This window comes from Bombus pascuorum, chromosome 3 (genome assembly GCF_905332965.1).
Source record: "Bombus pascuorum chromosome 3, iyBomPasc1.1, whole genome shotgun sequence".
NCBI classification, from domain to species: Eukaryota; Metazoa; Arthropoda; class Insecta; order Hymenoptera; family Apidae; genus Bombus; species Bombus pascuorum.
Window position 1 is genome coordinate 9,324,178 of NC_083490.1, and position 20,302 is coordinate 9,344,479.

The following is a 20,302-nucleotide window of genomic DNA, read 5'->3' on the forward strand; positions in this document are numbered from 1 at the left end:
TCTAGAAATCACTAAGTCGTAGAATGATGATTTTAAAAATTCTATTTCAACTAGTTATTTTCCGAGTTTCTTGCAGCAAATTTACGTTTACATTTTTTATGAAAATAGATAAAAAATATCGTAACAATGCGTGTCATTTTTGTCCAACTTATCTAGAATTAAGTGTCTGATAAACAACGATATTTCGGTTACGTCAAGCAATATATAATTATAGTGCACCTTTGATTACAAACATTCCAGAGGGGCAATTCCGTATGAAAACCTCGATAAGGACGACCGGAACGTACGTGCCTCCTTCAGACACGCGTTTGGATTTTTTTAACGCACGTGCCCGAACACTTATAACATTTTACAAGCTCGTTATTCGTAAGCAACGTGATTTGCAAGTCAAACGAGGCGCATTCGATTGGTGGAGTTTTCATTGCCTCGTTTAATCGGCCATCTTGGAAAATTTAGTTCGCTTTTGCGAAGAAAATATTATAATAAATATAATTTCTTAAATAAAACTTGCGTAACCATATAAACTACTAACATTATAAGAAACAGGAAAGACAAATTTCAATGTGCACATTGCTAATCTTTTTTTATGTGAACAGTGAAAATCGAATGCTACAAAATTTGTTTGTTGATTCATCATACGCGCTAAATCATCGGTGAAAGATGTATGTTATTTGAGATAGGTTAAAATTTATATGTTTATTATTTCTTGAAGAAATAATATGAGATGGATACTCTTCTAATAGCAGAAGATTAGTTGCCTTGTTTTTAACGATGGATTAACCTGCGACGAAATTATTTCAAGCGGATATTATTGTTTTCATTGTACCGTGCAAGTGATCGCATTTAAGTTATTGGAAACGCCGCCAAAACAAGGAGGGCGCTAAAGTATTCTTAACTAACTATATAATCCTCTGAAATTCTTATCGCACTTTTTACTTTCATTACAAAAATGGTAAACATTATCATATTTGAATGTCAATAGAAGTCACCGGTTTTCAAAAGGTACAAATTCTACAATAGAATTCCTCTGTACAGAACGGTTATTATTTTCTTTGTTCTACATACATACATATATTTTACTGACTGTGAGATCATTTGCAATTCAGGTAAGGTTCCACTCTCTCGTGTCTTACATTCAAAAACACGCCACCATTTAACTAATCCCTAAACGTGTATGTATGGTATTGGTGTGCCTTTCTAAACTAAGAAAGCGGATTCATTGTTCACACACTTTTCGGTAGGAAAGTGAGGGTAATGATCCGCGATGCCCATTGATTATAGCCAACATTAATAAGTAAAAATATGAAAAGAAAGTCTCCTGCCGACAAAATCATGGGTGTCCTTGTTAATGGGAAAAACTTGCTTTTCCGTTAGACAGACATCCGCTTTCTCCGTAATTTGCAAGAGCATGAAATAAACCTAAGGACTGTTTTAAGGACCATCCATTAACCGAAAATACTTACATGAGTAGAAATTAAGCTGAAAAGATTCGGTTTATGGGAGTTCCTTAGGTTTATTGTGGATTAATGTAATGGTTCATTAGTAGTGTGTGGACCTTGGCGGCCAGACTATGAGGGACGTCGCGCGGATCACCACCATTTAATCCATCCCTAAACGTGTATACACAGTAAGACTAATGGTCTTATTAGTCATAATTAGATAAGAATAAATTAACGGAATCCTTTATATCCTAAATTATGTCATTTATAGCCCCATTGCTGCTTTTATTCTAGATATTTCAAAATATAAATATTGTTACTATTATTATAGCACAAAGAAACATCAGAAAGGAAATAAGAATATACAGGATTATAGCAAGGATCAAAACACCTGTTACTCTAATATCTTGAAGATGAAAGATGAAAGTTGGCACAAACATCGAATTTCGAACCTGGTAAACAATTGTTTTATGTATTTAGAAGCGTAGATTCGGCAGTGTTTGCTCTTCATGCTATTTCAGTAGCATACATCTTATTGATGCATTAACGTAGGAGGCAGACGTCAGGATTCCAAGTATACACATACCCCTTCTCGTTATCATTCCGATTGAATGCGTGAACATGCGATGCATTAACATAAAATGTTGTTGATTTCTATGTATTTATATCATGTTCGTTATATTCCGTCTTTCTTCACTTTTAATATTTGCGTTTAATCTTGACCGATTTTGACTCCTCTAGGTCACTACATTCTTTTAATAATTTTGTTTACACAATTATTTTTACATCTTGACTGATTTTCATGTGTCAGAAAATATTTCATTTGTATTAGTCATGCTTCTTTCGTAGTAATATTGCGTGCAACATCTTTGCGTTTTTCTATTTGCAATATTTATGTATACATCCTAATCAATATTTTTATTTTCTTGTAGGCTAACAAAAAAAAAAAAAAAATCCACAACAATGAAAAAGAAGCAATTAACATTATCTGTGTGCAATTACAATTATCCAGATCACTCTATGAATTAGAGATAGTCCGTTCATAAGACACAAACATTGCTTTTCTTTAACTTCGACGCTTTATCTTCCGATCGTTAAAAATTCGTGGTTCTAGTTACCAACCCAATATACGAAACTTTTCACGTCATTTTAAAAATAAACTTTTAACTTCCATGCGCGCGAAATTTAAATTACGATTCGACCCCCTTCGTGTCAAATTTAAATTAGACAAATCTCAAATGAGAAAAAAATCGTGCAAATGTAAGAGGAACAAAAAAAAGAAAGAAAAAGAGATGAACCATTACGTAACGAAAATTCTACGACAGAAACGTTTTACTTTAACGACATCAAGCGACCTGTTCAGCGAATCGAATTTTAATTAGACGCGTTGTTAGCGGGATCGTAAATTGCCGTCAAGAAATTGGTCCGCGAAATTTTTCCTTTCTTACATGCGAACGCGTTCGTTAACACGATACCATGTCAGTATGTCAAAGAGGCTTAGGAACTAATGGAACTGTTAATCCACAGAAACGGGAACTTCGTGGAAGAATGAAACCTCTGGAAGGAGAGCGACGCTAATGGCAATAGGGTTAAACTAAGATGGCGTGCAATCTTAAGTTCTCTTCAGTTACACTTAAACATGGTTTAAGCCGTACTTTTAAACATTTATATAAATCCATCAATGAAAACTGATTTTAATTACAACTTGATATCCAGGCTTTACTGTTAGCTATAATCAAGTCGAAAAAAATTCAATATTTTTACAAATCCCTTGATATTTTAATATTATGTTAATTTACTGAAGTTAAAAACGCTTCTTCATAAGTATTTCTTAATGTCTTCATATTAATTAATTCTTTTCTGAAATCTGCAATATTAACCTCCAACTTGAAAGTCCTCCTGTATGTTATTTGTATATTTCAACTAACAAATCTAAAGTTATAACAGGAAAATGACCAGTATTAAAATTCGCAATAAAAGGTTATGTGCCGTGACCTCTAATTCGAAAGTCCAGTTGTATGCTATTTTCACATTTTCACTAACAAATCTAAAACTACAACACGAAAAAATCCAATACTTAGGTTTGCGATAAAAGGTTATGTACCATAATCTTCGATTCAAAAGATTGTTAGAATGACTTACGCTAAACACAGTTCAAGAATCCGGTTCGTACCGTTTCACATGTCGCACATGTTTTGCCCGATCGCACCGGTGTTAATGAAAAATAACAAATCGGTCGCGGAGAGGAACCGGTTTATGTCGTTGCATCACCGAACGTCGAGTATTCGTGTCTTTCGATGCAACAGCGATTTTCATTCCAGACAATCGCAACGGTAATTATTGCACGTACCGATGTACTCGCACTCGCATCGAATCCAAGGTCTGTCCCACCCCGTCCCCGTTTCGTCACAGACATTTTTCACGGTCAAATGGTGGGGAGCTTGTTAAACGTCAATTTAACGGATCACATGAGCCGTTTCAGAGTTAGCAATCGCTTTCCAATTAAATCAGCTCCTTTAGGTCATTATTTGAAACTGAGAAACGGTTGGTAGCTGAGCTAAGGAGGATTCGAGAAAACGGGACTTTAAATTTATGCGCGGGTAGATACATACGTGTAGGGAATATATGAAACGTTGATCTTGTCATAGTTAAGTCATACCGTTCTTTTTTTTTTTTTTTTTTACTATTAGAAGAGAGAAAGAAACGATGCATGACATTCTGGATTTTAGTAATTGGTATTCTATCAAATCTTGTTGGATCTCTTGATGAATAAATTTCCATTTAACCTTGTTCTAGATATATTGATATAGATATATTGATCTAATGGATACGCGCTTTTAGCCTGATTAATAGATTTGAACCGTATAAATGTCTTATTTAATAGAACCGGTATAAATGGAATGAAATGAAAAGCGAATTTTGGTTGCGATAAGTAGTTGGTCTTGTTCTACAATACATCTATTAGAAACGCGGCTTTAGCTATAATACCATTCTCGAATTGCACTGGAACTTCCGACTAATAAATTTGAAGCATATAAATGTATTATTCGAAAGGAGTGGTATAAATAGAATGGAATAAAAGTCGAGATAAGTGTGGCTGTGATAGATACGAGTTTATGTAGGGTTTACCAATATGGTATAGAACAGTTTAACTGGTAGCAGCCGCAGTAACAGTATCCCGAGCTCTCTGGCATTGGAATGTAGTAAGAATACCAACGTGTGCCAATGAACCATGAAAGGTCCTTTCATTTCGTTGTCCTATTGTGATTGCATAATTGCGATAATTGCATCCGACAGGATCTTGTTTCAACGAGCTATGGCATAGAATAGATATTTTCCATCTCTCTTGTCGTGGGATTTGATATTGATGCGTACAATAAATATTTTAGGATATCTAACTCTTTGATAACGTAATAAAATAACGAAGAATTCAGAACAGATAATTTGGAAAATAATTATTTACTCACTGTCAACATCTTTTGCACATATAAAAGATAAGATATATATACTTTCTAGAAAATCGATATTAATAACTGTAAGATGAAAGGGTTAATAGAAGATGAGAAATATTAATTTACAATTGGATAAATACATACGTACTTGTATTCTGATAAAGTCATGTGATGTACTCTGAATAGCATATATTTGTATTCTAATATCATCCCTCTATTTTAAGCTAGAAAATATAGTATTTAACAAATCTCAGATTGACATTGAATCAGTCCAATGATTAAAGAGTTCTGTGATCCATCTCTCTTGCTCTTAGTTACTCAAAATAGAACCTTTTGATTAACTATACTGTCAACTTCCTCTGATCTATGTTCTTGGAAAATTATTTTGTTTCCGACCTTCTGAAGAACAGTAGTGATTTTCTGAATTGTCATACTGCTGTTTCATATGAAATAAGAAAATGCAAACCGGTGATAAAATCAGAATCAGAATCTGATAATCAGGATGATCTACCTCTTAATAACTGTGGACAACTATTACATTCAAAACTTAAAAAATTCAAAAGTGTAAAAGTATTGAAAGAACCTAAGAATCGAAGAATCGAAATTTTATATTTTTTAAGACGTAGTCTACAATATTCATCGCATTATTAAATTAGAAAAGATAAGAACGGTATTTTATTATCAATTTCAGGTAACGCAAAATCGATGAAAGCAACGTGATTCAAGCAATAAGATGTCATCGTCATTGCAGATTGCATTCTCGTCTCGAAGAGAATGTATCAGTCAAGGACACCTCGCTCCAAAGAGGTATTAATCTCAACAATCCCTTCCGCTTTAACGAGCAATAAAGTTTGAAATAATGCAATACCTTCATCTAGCTGATAAGAATCCGGACTGATAACAGCCATAAGAAAAAGGTTCCTCAGCTCAGGTTTACGTCAGTCTTAGTAATCTAAATTTTCGTCTTAAATTCATTCAAAATTTATTCAACGGGGTCGATTCTTCCTGACTTGAATTCATTAAACTGTAAGATTAATAGCTTTGATTATGTCCAGGTTTCTTAATTATCAATCTGTTACGCAAAGAGCTTAATTGCAACCTCAGAAAAATATTCTACAAGGGAAAAGCATTGTATCAAAAAAGTATAATTAGGTTAATAGAACATAATTAAGTAATTTGCTTAATTACGATATTATGATAGAGTATAACGTAACTAAAATTCTAGGAAAATGCTGCTTGAATATCCCAGTAAATTTTTTTCACGTAGTTTGACCACTTTGAGGTTTTATCTAAATTTTACGAGGCTACTGTAATCATCCCATTACATTCCCTCATTTTAAACAAATAGTAAAAACTACCGTGTTTTCTTGTTTCGTGTAACCGAGTCACCCCTTGTACACTAATTAAATCCCTTCCGCCAACTTTATCGTACGTACCTATGAACGTGTTATATATCTTTTTGCAACGTGTTGTGGCAAGGAATTTACATTTCTCACAGTAGGGTTCGGTACATTTGCTTGGGTTCATCTTATGTTCTATTATAACCTTGTTTCAATTTAAAATAATAGAGATTTTTTTTTCATCAAATCTAAATTTGAATTCAAATTCAAAGATTTAAAAATTCAGCAATTCCAATATTTCAATATTCAAAAATTTGATTTTGCGATCAAATATGATATCAATATTATTGGCTATACAAAGATTCGTTTCTTACGAAACATTATATTGATTTCTATAGAATCTAATCGATATTTGAACTTGGTACAAAGAAGAAGATTAAAAATTGTACTAGACATTAGTAATAATTTTCTTATTAAATCTTATTAATTTATCAACTGAGAAACGAAGTATTTTATCGAATACAATACAACCGATAAGAATAAAGAAATTGATACAAAGAACATCAATTATATTCTGATATACCAGGTTATTCTCTTTTTCAATTATCTGAAAATATAATGACGCAAAAATAAAATAATCAACAAAACTAACCTCAAAATATTTGTTTATATGGTCTTTGATACCTATTATTGCGTTCTATTGGAATGTGACAATAGTTCGGTGAGAAGAATCGATATCGTTAACGAATCGATAAATCGGCGATAACCGGTCGAACGTTCAATAGGTTAGGCGTAGTTTTTTTTCGGTTCGTTTCCATTGTTTTCGCTACGACTGATTGTCGTGGTTTTCTCACGACGCACGGCTCTGTTTCTACGTTATTAACCCTCTTCTTTTGCCACGTCCTCGTTTGAAGCCGACCAAGTACCGTCGAGTGGCGTCTTCTAATGGCGTGTACTCGACCGCCGACAATCTTAACACGCGGAGAAGTCGTAGAAAGAGAGAGAGAGAAGAAAAAACATGTTCGGTTGCCGTGCAACGCTAATGATAACGCGCCATGCGTCAGGCGTTTTATCGGCTCTTTATTAATTTCGGTTAATCTGGCATGCTCGTTACTGATAACAAGAGGGTGAAGTTTCTGGTTTCAAACGTATTTATTCAAAGGGGATGGTGAAAACTGAAAAGAAGAGATACAATTAATTCCTACAGTTTTATATTTGAATTTATGTCCTCTTGAACATTCAAATTTCCGAATTTTTGGATTTTTAATCTTCGAATTTGTAACCTTTGAATTTCCGAATTCTTGAAATGCAAGGATAGCTTTGACGTGGAATTGGTTGACGAAATATTAAACTTGCAAATTGCTCCCCTATAAAAGGTCTTTCTTTTATAAAGATCGTTTCTCAAGTACGATCTTCAATTGCATAGGATGTTTCGAAATAGGTATATACTACAGATAGCATCATTGTCTTGTGCAATAAATCTCAGACGATCGTTATCAAACTTTTAACTAAGTGCATGTACAATAAAAAAGATTACATTGAATTAATCTTGATTTAAGTCACGTTCTACTATTTTAAATTTAATTTAAGTGATTTAAATAATAGAAGATTTTACTCAGATTATTTCGAAGAATTCGAATTTAAGATAGCAATAAAGAATATTGTGACACGTAATAGGTAATTTTAACTGCCTCCTCTTATTATTAACGGAGGTACTATACATTCATCGCACAGAGTGCGATAAGGGCCAAAAGTCAACGATACAATTGACCACGCGGTCGTATGTTTCCAAGAAATGTCCTTCGAGTTATGGAACAAATGTCAGCCATCGTTTGAAATTAAAATAAGGGACTTCACTGAGATACTTTTGTTTACTGAATTCTAGTGCGTGATCATTTGATTGCTTGATATCAAAATGACCTCCATAAATTGTCACTACCGTAATCATCATTTTATTAAGACTAATACAAAAATTCGTATTTCCAACATTAAAAATTAGAATTACCATTTAAGTGTATCTTTCACAGAAATAAATTTCAAATTCGAATTTTTATATTCAACTGATTTCCCATTGCTTGAAACGTTTACTTCCACCTCATACATAACCTTAAACTTGTACAACAAAAGTAAAGTTATCAACGCGATTCATTCGATACATCTCATCCAATTACATTCTATGTATTCATTAAGAACGATGAATCTTTGCATTTCAAATTGACTAAAATTTATTTAATATAGATACGAGTTGCTTATTTTTCCAATTTCGTCGTAATACAGTTTGGTCTATCTGCGTGACGTCAAAGCTTAGAACGACAAAGTACGAGGGAGAAGATTCTCTCTTATCTTTGCACGTTTTTTCACGTACGCTAAACATATAAATCGATTGGCCGCGTTTCAGCCGAGGAATAAATATTGTTCGATGGTTTATGTTGCACATCGTTCAAGTCTTTCGACTACGAAATGCATCCCCGCCGAAAATAGAATCACGTATCTATACGTGCATAGGCGTGAGTGCATCGTGCGCGTTACGTCATTACGTAATCGGTGCACGTGTACAGCGAATGCCGAAATGGGGGAAATGATCGAAATCCCAGCAGTTCGCGCGTGCACCCGTTTTGGCACCTTCCCGACAATCCAAGTACAATCATTTCTTGGATCACTGGGAGAAACGTAGAAGCTCGTTAACACGAATTCAACACTCATACGGCCATCGAGGCTTTTTGGGGAATAATTCGTTTCCCACTAATTTTCCTCCTTAATTGTTCACAAGACTAAAATCACTGATATTCCTGGAACATTTCTCTAATAACTGTATCTGGTTAATTCTGATTAACTGTTTATAACATGTTCAGATTTACGCGAATACCACAATGATACTACACATGTTCTTTAACCCAAAAGTTGCTGATAATAATTTCTCTAATGATAATAATTTCTTTTAATAATTTCGTTAATAATCTCTATAATTCTCTAATAATTTCGTTGCTGATGCGACTATAAATAAATAAATAAGGGGAAGAATATGTAGATAGCCATTTGCTTCTTGAGTACTGAATATTAATCGTATAGTTATAAAATGAAATTAGGAAATTAATAAAAGGTTAGAGTTGTCCAGTCTGATTTCTGAAAGGCAAATTCAATCTCATAGAAAAACATAGCACACGCCAGTTTAAAACTCATCTTCTAAAATTTCATTATAAAATATCACTTTTTTCCAGAAGAAAATTACCTGCGAAAACCGATTTAACCTTTCACGAGAGTACCGTCAAATATTTTTACGTACGCCTGCAGCGCTTTTTAAAAAATATTCGCTGGACGTCACAACCAATTTCGCCATATTTTCACCCGGTTCTCAGGAATTAATGCCAGCGGTACTTGCACACTGCTTTTATTATTTTTTTACGAGATACAGAGGCTCGTCGGGTAGTGCAATTTATCGTCGTGCTCTGTATATTACCGGCCAACGCGTAACTTATGGCGATTAAAATATGTCACGCGAGATTACATGCTCCTGCGTGCTCGTCTATACTTGCCTACTCTCGTACGTGTTGCACTTGAAAATATTTTCATTTTGTAACGTTTATCTCGGCTTCCTCTCGTGATAAAAATAGGACATTCATTCCATTTCTGCGACTACATACATATATACATAGAGATACCTCTCAATCCACTGATAAGCAGTTATCCAGAAATATCAAAATAAGAAATGTCTATTTCTCAGTCGATAAATGGACACATTAGATTTAAAGATGATCCGTACAAATGTTTAGAAATGTGATAAGTAGAGATATAAATATTGATTTATCTCCGTAATTATGATAATACTAGTGATGTTGATATCAGTAATTTGTAAATAGTTTACTTTTTTATCGGCAATTTTACAATATTAATTTTCTCGAACGTCGACTGATGTCATCATAATATCGGTCGAAGAAATCGCTAATGCACGTAACCAGTATTCGTAAAGTTATGAATAAATACGCTCGGTTAATACAATACCGTTACCACGATCTCATGACGACCGCTGAAACATATGTGGAAGTAAATATCTTTGAGGAATTCCAATGTCACGTAACTACGACATTATAATTTGCTATATATCAGCAGCTCTATGGATTAAATGCAATGTAAGCACACTGTAAAGTATCGATAACTTTGCACAACAAGCGATCAACATGGCGCTCCAATTTCGTCACGGAATTAAAGTTTTAGATCTGTATCGACATGTATCGATCTGTGTCGAGCAATTGGACAGCGTCCATCGATCTTTCAATACATTTAGCACATCGATTCTCAACCCGTGTCCCCTGGACAAGATAAAAATCGGTGATCAATAACAATGATATCGAAACGAAATTATTTTTTTAAATCCACTTCAAATTTGTATGCTCTTTCGAAATACACAAAGTGCTCCAAACTTTTCTTATTTATACTCATTATAACATTTCACAATGTTTAGATAGAAGAAATTGGAACACTCTGTATACAATTCTGTCTGGATTTTTATTTACCTTATCGCCATAATATTGAACACATTTAAGAATTTAATCTGGGTTCTATTGCACAATTGGACTAATATTATATCTACTAGTGAAATCTTAGAAGTCAGAAGTTACAAGTTATCCGCACTAATAAATTCTTTTACATAACAGCAACAAGTTTGTTAATGAAACATACGAAGTTCTGCACAAATAAATTTTACAACTTACAAATCAATTGTAGCTTGTCAATTTAATAATACCATTATTTGATAGACCTAAAATACACATATAGACAGTGTGTGCCAAACATAGAAATATAAAGATAGAGAGTACGCGAGTCATATGTTACGAGTAATATGTGTAAGTGAATGCGATACGGGAATAGAAAGAGAACGCTACATGGAGTCCCCTTCTGTCCTTGTCCAATCAGGCATGTACACTAACGACACTGACGCCGCTCGTTGATCGGTGTTACATATATATATTTACTGTATACGAACGTGTATGCGTTATTAGACAAGGACACAAGGGGTCTCTATGCACCATTTTCTTTCTATTTCTACATCACTTTCACATGTTATACATGTATATATATCTAACGCGGTCTCTCTTTCTCTTTCTAATAGATATTCGTTCGAAATAGATAGGAAAGAAAACAGAGATCTCGTTATTTATCTCTATCTTTCTTTCAAACAGGTTCATTTTCTCAACACGTCATTTGCGATCTATACTTCTTATCCCTATGGTTTGTGTAGTGAAGTGATATCAAAATAAAAGACAAACGTCGGTGCATTCTAATCGGTGTTGATACAAGTTTCTCTGGCTTTTAAATTCGACCGTTATTACGACGTTCACGGTGAACGGACGTAAAGTGTCTCCAAGATGGCGGTCCTTTGCGAACGTCATTCAAACTAATCTCCTATTAATTCAATCTAGATTCCGTGGTACGCGATACTATACGCTTAAATGTAAATCCACGAAGCTTAACAAGAAATTCATGGTCAACCAGGAGTGTCCTACTTTCCGACAATGTTCAGCGCACATGTCGACGTGGGCGTGCAAGCATAACACCGAACATTCCTCGTAAGCGCAGTAACGCGTAGCGCGCCACTTTGCCGAACAAAGATGCAAATTCGAGAATTGTTGCACATAATACGGCGCGAAGATCCTACGAGACTTGATAAAACGAAATAAACGGCGCAAATAATAAGTCAATCGAGGTGCTTGTTTAAAAAAAGACGGCGAGAATTTGCGATGGCAATTTTAAATCAACAATTTTGCGATAAATTTGTCGAGGTATATTAATTATTGTAGATAAGATATTCAATGAGGAAACTATCTACCTATACTTCCTTACATAAGAATCGACCTGAAGTAGCAATTAGGTAGATTATCTTGTTTACGTATTTTTATGTTTTAAATACTATCGTGGTGAAAACAAAAGGACCTTTACCTATCGTAGATCATAAATTATTCATAGTGCATATAAAAGATCTTACAATATATATATCTTTATATACTGTAGAAAGCATAAGAATAGAATTTTATAACGTATTTATTAGTATATTAGAATATATTTCATTATTATATATTGTAATAATATAAGGTATAAATACTATGCAATTTTAATATGAAATAAAACAGAAAAGTGTGAATTTTTTAGTAGTCGCCATCTTTCGGTATTTTTAGCTATTACGAGAGATCGTGTCCCTGACTGTGTCAATACATTTGGACAACACAGCGTTGATACATTTGGTAACACGAGCACACACGTTCCTACTAATTGCCTTACAATGTTACATCTCGAAAATTGTATGGACACATCGATCCCTTATCTGTCAGGCATGTAGGCGTACGAACTTGATACCAGAAATTCTCGGTATAAGCTGCCATACATATAGCGTATTATTTGAATAAATAACGACGCGATAATATAGGCGTATGTTTGCTTCGGTATCTATTATGTGCTTTTATTAGTCAGTATCTATTTATTACAATATTCATCGTGTTAACGTAACAAATACAAGCAAAGTTTCTCTTTAATCAATTAGAGTAAAATTAATAGATAATAATAGAGTAAGATATCTTTTTTTAGAATTATTTCCTAAACTTTCACTTATTTTCAGTTCACTTCCAAAAAGGAGCGTTTAAGATGACTCAAGATGATTCATCCGGAAGAGTGGTTGGTTAGTAACGCGAAACAGCGTCTGCGATTTTCGTCAAATTTCTCTAAATATACCAATTTTCAACGTGATCATAAATTTATGGAGTATTAATGTCCAAATCGATTCTATTATTTCTATATCTATTAACAGTCATGTTGCCAACTAAATGTTCCCATTTTACGGTAAACGATTCGTGACTTACCTATACAACAGTTGGCGTGGTACGGTGTTTCTACAAAATAGTATACACGATATTCCCGATGAAGTTTCACGCGGATCCTGGAACTACTTAATGGGAACAGTGAAAACACACAATCACTAGATCACGATCCGATAACTTCGCGAAGTTCACGAACGGATCCGATGCCATTCGTGTGACGGGAGCTAATGGTTGCGAGATGATACCCGTAACGATCGTTAAGGACAAACTTAATAATAGTAGCCGGATATTTACTATAGATCGCGAGTCGTCCAATTGGCCGGTCGGAGACGAATTCATGACTGGCGGCCACTTTGTGAATATATCGCGAGCATCGAGCCAAAATCGTCGGACGAAACACAGATTCACGGCCTATGAAAGGGTATGATATACACATGATATATACTGTAAAGAATGGTAACGTACTCATATAAATGCAAATATCTTGTAGATACGTACACTTGCTAAAGTATCGGCACCTTATCGGATCACTTAAAGAAAGTAGAATACTTTTGGGGAATTCCGAGTGTCTTTATTCTACACCGAGTATGGGTGAGATAATGCTATTTGACACATTTGTTTATTTTACATATAGTGATTCGTGAAAATATTTGAGTGCTTACAATAGACAACTTTGGTGAATATGCTACATAATATTGTAATATATATTATATGATATTTATTAGTATATTATTCACAATCTTTGAAACCTTAGAAACATTTTAATGAAACACAGTTATCATAAATAAAATTTCAAATTAATTAAAAAATGTATATAGAAGTATAGTATATATATTTAACATAAATAAATGCTTCATAAAAAATTAGTATAAAGAATGAATAATTGCTTCAAACATACATACAATTAACGGTAAAGATGGCTTATTAACACAATGAACTGTAGTTTCTATGCATAGTTAAAAATATATTCATGATAATTATAATTATTACAGTGCTAATAGAACTTCAAAATGTTTTATTTAATATACTAATATATATATAAACGTAGACACTCACCAAAATATTGTTCAAATACTTTTATGAGCCAATGTATAATGCGTTGCTGGAAAGATGACTAGTCTTGGGATTTGGTATATAATACCAGAGAAACTCATTTCACAAAGTCAGTTTCAATAAATGGTGGGATTAGCGACGGTCAGTTAACAAAGCAAACCCTGACCAGTTAACGTAGCACTACTGTATACGGTTGCGTGGGTGCAACCTGTGCACGCACAAGGGAATTACCGCTCGCCTGGAACTGCTCTTGTCGTGCTTCTTAATCGGCAATTAAGATTATGCAATCTTCGAGATAATTTATTGTTTGAAATGTATCTAATTAAAATAATGACGCGAGTAACATAATACTGATGAAATTACGTGATTATATTGTTAACATGACGATAGGAATATGTGAAGAAAAGCTGAGGAAATTCTTGTACTGTAAGATATGAATTTAAATCTCTAGGATTGTGAGATTTTATCCACTTGAATGATTTGATATTCAATGATATTATTGAAGGTTTTGAGAATTTATAACTTTCAAATTTCTATAGTCAATATCATAATACAATGAAGCAAATTTTTATTAATTCTAGAGTGATATATACATAGTAATTATATAGTTCAAGCATAACTCATACATACTTGTCTATTTCTTATCATGGTAACAAGAAAAACAATATCGTGATATAGAACATGCTTTTTCTGAAATATATAGGAAAAAATAGTTGAAGAACAGACGAAAGTAAAGATTCTACTGACATAATTTTATCGGTAAATTGATAATTTACCGATATTACATAGAATAGATAAAAATAAATGCTTATGAAAATTTTATAATCACTACTTAATTTTTACTATGATCAATACTACAAATTTATAATTCTTATAAATTTAACTTCTTTGCTGATATTCCAATACAACAATGACGTAATTAGAGTATTATGACACTAGAGGTCGTCGAACTCGGTGCATCACTTTCCACTTGCACATTGCTTAACTGAACATTACAAAATTGGGACTATGCGAATAATTTCCCGAAAATTCGCATTAAAGAAGTTAACGAAGCAAAACTTCAAAAAAGAAATCTAATATCTCTCGTTTTCATCGGTATTATTAGAATTCCGCGAATATGTAACATGATAGCAGAAATATTTTCTCTGTCGATAAAAAAATCTACTTTTGAACGAATACAATACGTTGTTTACTTTATCGTTTACTTTATGAAAACAAATGAAACAGTTCTGACATGGATAAACACCTTCGTAAAAATATATATCGAAAGAAAAACAGAAAATGTAAATAGCCTTTCGAATTTTTGTGATTTGTATATTTTAGATTGAATTTTGAGGTTTTAGATTCTGTAACTAATAAAACGCAACAAAATAAAACAATCTTCCGCACAAGGAATTCTGAGGAGTTCAGGAAATACAATCGAGTCTCGCGGACGTTAAAAAATATCATGTTAAGTAACTTTAATTGTAGACGTAATTTATTGGTCGAGCAAGCTCAAGAAAGTTACTGTTGCGTTGAAAACGATTGCTTTTTACTTTACGAATGTTGCCGATGTTTCTTAACGACATAACCTTTAGAACCTTACCTATCACAATAATTTGTGAATAATTATTTGATAAATAATTTTTATGTAGTAAGAAGAAAATTACAAAGTACACGTAGAAATTCATTATGGAGTTAAGATAACGATGTTTGTTTACATAACAGCGTAACGTTGTTCATGGTATAGGTTTGGTATCGACATAACTCGATTGTGGCTTTTTATGCAAATCAAGACTTCTGTGAAATAATTCTTTTAACAATTCTGTAATTATTATGGAACGTAATTTATTTAACAAATATTCTATATGGGTTATCAGTGATACACGCAGCTTGGTGACAAATTACAAAATTGTAGCAGCACGAAATTTATTAAATCCGAAATTTTCCAACTGAACTTCATTTATGTATCTGTATTTATCATTCTATTTGTACAATACAAAATTCTAATATAACATTAAACATACACAAATTCATCCATCTATTAATTGCAGATATAATGCAGTAACATATAGACTGCAGTTATTTATGCAAATTTATATATATTGATAAACAGTTCTACTTCAGAATCTACTAACTACTAGATATTATAATAAGTAGTCTGAATATTTAACATATTTTTCTGTATTATGTGTATTCTGACACCCTTACATTTCTTATGAGTGTATAAAAATCCGCAGTCTAGTAATATTACAAGGAATAAAGTTTTTAAATGTTTATACATCGGCGGACCTAACCTAAATTTTAATCAGTGTTTGCCATTTCACTTACCCCTATGATTTGGCGCCAGGATAATACCGCTTTCTCTGTAGACGCCTGGTCGTCCTGTTGTATTGACACAAATGTTCTAGCATCTACCGTTCACCGACCCACTCCTTCCACGACATTCTCGCGTCGGCCGCGCAAACGTTCAAGCGTCGGACAAACACGCGATAATTCGTTTTTACCGAATTGCGCGTTTGCGATCGACTTCTATCTGAAGAAATGCACATTACAAGGCAGACCGAGTTCAGACAACGACGTTCACTGATCGACACCGGTGTCATGAATGCGACTTGCTTTTGTTTATTCTCTTCAAGCGCCGTCAGCAGGTGGCGCGCGAGAGAGTGGGGGAAACTATTAATAACAATCGGTGTTTAAATCTGGATATCGAAATTATATTTACTTAAATCAGGCTTTCAATACCATGAAAAATTTTAATTTGTATCGATGATTAAATTAAAGCTTTTTGATATTTTCAATACTGTGAAAATTCAAATTATAGCAGCAGTTGATTCGATTTACTTGATTATTTAACACAGTTATTGAGAAACATAAGAATGCATTTTTTGGTTTATAAATATGGGTTTTGATACGTTCTTCCCATACTTGACCTTGTCGATATCCGACTATATATCGTGAATCAAAAACAATAAATGTCTTGTAACATCTATATGCATTTTCAAATTGCTTTCAAATTTTGCTATTGTAATGACGATAGTTGTCTCATTACAGTGCTAACGAAATTAAAAAAAAGATGTCGGGTAATGCACATAATATACTCATACAAATTTTCTGTAGAAAGTATTTAAATACTTTTGTGAATAAGTGTACTGTTAAGATCATAAATTTAATGTTTGATCGATAATCAGTTGTTCCAAAGTTTTCTAATAAAGATTTGTAATAAAAGAGGAAATATTATGCTTGTTGTTTTTTCTTCTTTTTTATTATGAAGAAAACAGTATTTATTTGCAAGCTATAAGCATCTTTGACATGTATGGACCATCGAGTTCGTATCCCATTTTTCGATAATAATTTCTTGTCCCGACACCTAGATAGAATTATATACATCATAATAATAATAGATTTATGATAATACTTATAGTATTTATTGTTAAGATTATGATATGTAAGATCTGTACCTGATATGACAGCAAGTTTATGAGATCCATGTTCCTCCCTCGCTATCCGCTCAGCTTCTTCCATTAATAACATTCCAAATCCTTGATGTTGAAATTTTGTAGGATCACGAGCATTTACTGGAACGACGCTACCATACACATGAAGTTCTCTTACTATAGAGCACCTGTCTTTAAGTTCTGGCCTGTAAAACGCATCTGATTTAATATAATCGTATTCCAATACTCATATATATATTATATATAATTTCTGTAATTTTACTTTACCTAAATGTATCGCCCGAGCATTTTCTTAGCCTTAATAAACCAACCAAAATATCTTGTGTGGGATCTTCATAAGACAAGAATGTTTCCCACCCGCCATTGGCAACATAATCACGACGTATAAGTTCTACTTCATAAGGCTGTATTTTGTGATGGATTTCTTGAATACCAACTTCTCGAGTTCTAACATCGCGGCAATCAGTTCCCAAATCTTTCATTCTTGCCAATGCCAATTCGCGTAAATTTCCGTGTTCCACGCCCGAACTGCGTATTTCAAAATTAAATTTAATCTAAATAGAAATGACCAAAATATACCAAATAAATAAGGTGTAAATGTAGTATAAATAATATTACCTGACCAAAGGCATAGGTATATCTCGCTGTACACGATATACACGAGTCCAAGGTGGTATCAGAGCCAAAATTCGAGCTATAAGATCTATTAAAACGCTCGGCGGATAGCTTTTGTACCTTCCTGTCTTCCACAACTCATATAAGCCTGTACCACGTATAACTAATGTTGGATAAATTTTCAGACCATCTGCTCTGAAAGCAGGGTTTTCAAAGAATTCCTAAAATATACATAATTTCTTTGATAAATAAAAAAAGTGAATAAGGAATGTTTTAGCAATACAGTAATAACTCACAATGAATTGGTTAACATCCCTTTCAATATCGACATTCGGTAAATCTGGCATCATATGTGCTATTACTTTGAAACCAGCATCCTTTGATAGTTGAAAACTCTCGCACACTGCACGGACTGTGTGTCCTCTGTTAGTATCTCGAGCTACGTCTTCATATACAGATTGAACTCCAATCTCTAACCGAGTACACCTGTTAAATTTGTTCGAAATATGAGTCTAAGGAAATTAAAAAATATTTATTCATGTAAATTATTATAATACATGTACCCATAAAGTAACATGTCGGAAAGATGTTTTTTAAGGCAATAATCAGGACGCGTTTCTATAGTAATACCAATACACTTTGTACGACTTCGTTCAGAAAATTTAACCGCCTCGTTAACATTACTGCTTACATGACCAGATAAAGCATCATGTAAGTTTCGAATAAAATAATCTCTGTAATCTTCTGGCAGAGACATGAAAGTACCGCCCATAACAATAAATTCGATTTTATCTACACTGTGTCCCAATTGCTTCAGCTGCAACAGTATTTTATAATTATTATTTAATGTTTCTTATATAAAAGTAGTTAATAAATTCCTAACTTCACCTGCTCCACCCGATGCCTGGTTTGTAGAAATGGATTATACCTGGCTCGAATAGCTCTCATTGATGTAGGCTCATAACCAGTATAAGACTGTGTGGAATACTCAAAATCAGAGTCAGGTCCACCAGGACAATACACACAAATATTCCCTGTCATATTGATATGAGGACACCTATGAGGTTTACACATTACAGCCACAACAGCTATCTGTAAAGACCAAATTATTCACTGAATATATTTTTTACAATAATTTGAAAAGAATGTTGTTGAATTTCTATTAAAGATTTTACATTGCAATTATAATACAGTAATAAATTAAATACTAACTCCACTGGCAGTCCTAATAGGTTTTGCTTTTAATTTTGGTACTAATATATTTCGTGCATCAACAGGTACAGCTGCTATAATATCAACTAATCTTGGTGAGCTTTCCAAGCCATATTTAGAAGCAATTCGAGTTTTTAATTTATTTAGATCAACATCTCTGTTTTCACCATGCGCTTTCAATAATTCTTGTATAATTTCTCCAATAGTTATAACCATACGTTCTTCCTTACTCTGTTCAAATTCTAAAATTAAATACACATACACATATTTAATAAAATAGTAAAACTATTTTTTCTATAAATAGTACTGCAAAATGGATAATCATATATTAACTATTTTTGTGCAACAATAATATTTACCTCTTCTTTTCTTTACCATTATGACAGTTGTAAAGAAAATCTTCCAAGATCACTAATAATGTAATTATTACTTTTTTTTGTAAAATATAAACATTTATTATTGTTAAATAAGGTACGATTTCAAGGTTATATTTGGTAACAGATACACTTTTCGGCGATTGAAACGTAACTAAGAATATGAGAATTCAGTCAATAAGTTCATGTATGCAGTGATCTATATTGCCATCAGAGGATTTTGTAAGGAACATAATAAAATTAATCTTGGTTTCAAACCCATATTATTGTCAATTAATCCAAGATCACTAATAATGTAATTATTATTTTTTTTTGTAAAATATAAACATTTATTATTGTCAGATATGGTTCAATTTCAAGGTTATATTTGGTAACAGATACACTTTTCGGCGATTGAAACGTAACTAAGAATATGAGAACTCAGTCAATAAGTTCATGTATGCAGTGATCTATATCGCCATCAGGGCTTTGTAAGGAAAGTACTAAAATTAATCTTGGTTTCAAACCCATATTATTGTCAATTAATCGTTATGATGAATTTAAGTTTCTTTATATTTCGGGTATAAAAAGATGA

General features: G+C 33.1%; 2 protein-coding genes across 4 annotated transcripts in view; both read right to left on the bottom strand.

The window, feature by feature from the left end:
• Positions 1-16,694, bottom strand: part of LOC132905033 (TBC1 domain family member 1) — a 39,258-nt gene extending 22,564 nt beyond the window's left edge. Inside the window, exon 1 of one of the 2 annotated variants that reach the window (XM_060955950.1) lies at positions 16,401-16,694. The gene's annotated coding sequence lies outside the window, so the exon portion shown is untranslated. Of the gene's footprint in view, positions 1-13,079; positions 13,269-16,400 lie in introns of those variants that run through there. The other variant, XM_060955951.1, reaches the window with a different exon arrangement.
• Positions 16,695-17,144: 450 nt separating this feature from the next.
• LOC132905039 (elongator complex protein 3) lies at positions 17,145-19,888 on the bottom strand. Of its 2 annotated transcripts, XM_060955959.1 has the most exons (9): positions 19,714-19,888; positions 19,355-19,596; positions 19,031-19,234; positions 18,706-18,959; positions 18,439-18,628; positions 18,146-18,363; positions 17,795-18,055; positions 17,531-17,712; positions 17,145-17,439 (listed from the first exon to the last, which is right to left on the bottom strand). In XM_060955959.1, the coding sequence occupies exons 1-9, from the start codon at positions 19,730-19,732 to the stop codon at positions 17,354-17,356; spliced, it is 1,656 nt and encodes a 551-aa protein (XP_060811942.1). In that variant the 5' UTR covers positions 19,733-19,888; the 3' UTR covers positions 17,145-17,353. The 2 variants fall into 2 exon arrangements, with proteins under 2 accessions (XP_060811942.1, XP_060811944.1); XM_060955961.1 differs by lacking the exon at positions 19,714-19,888 and having other exon boundaries at positions 19,318-19,425.
• Between the last annotated feature and the right edge of the window lie 414 nt (positions 19,889-20,302).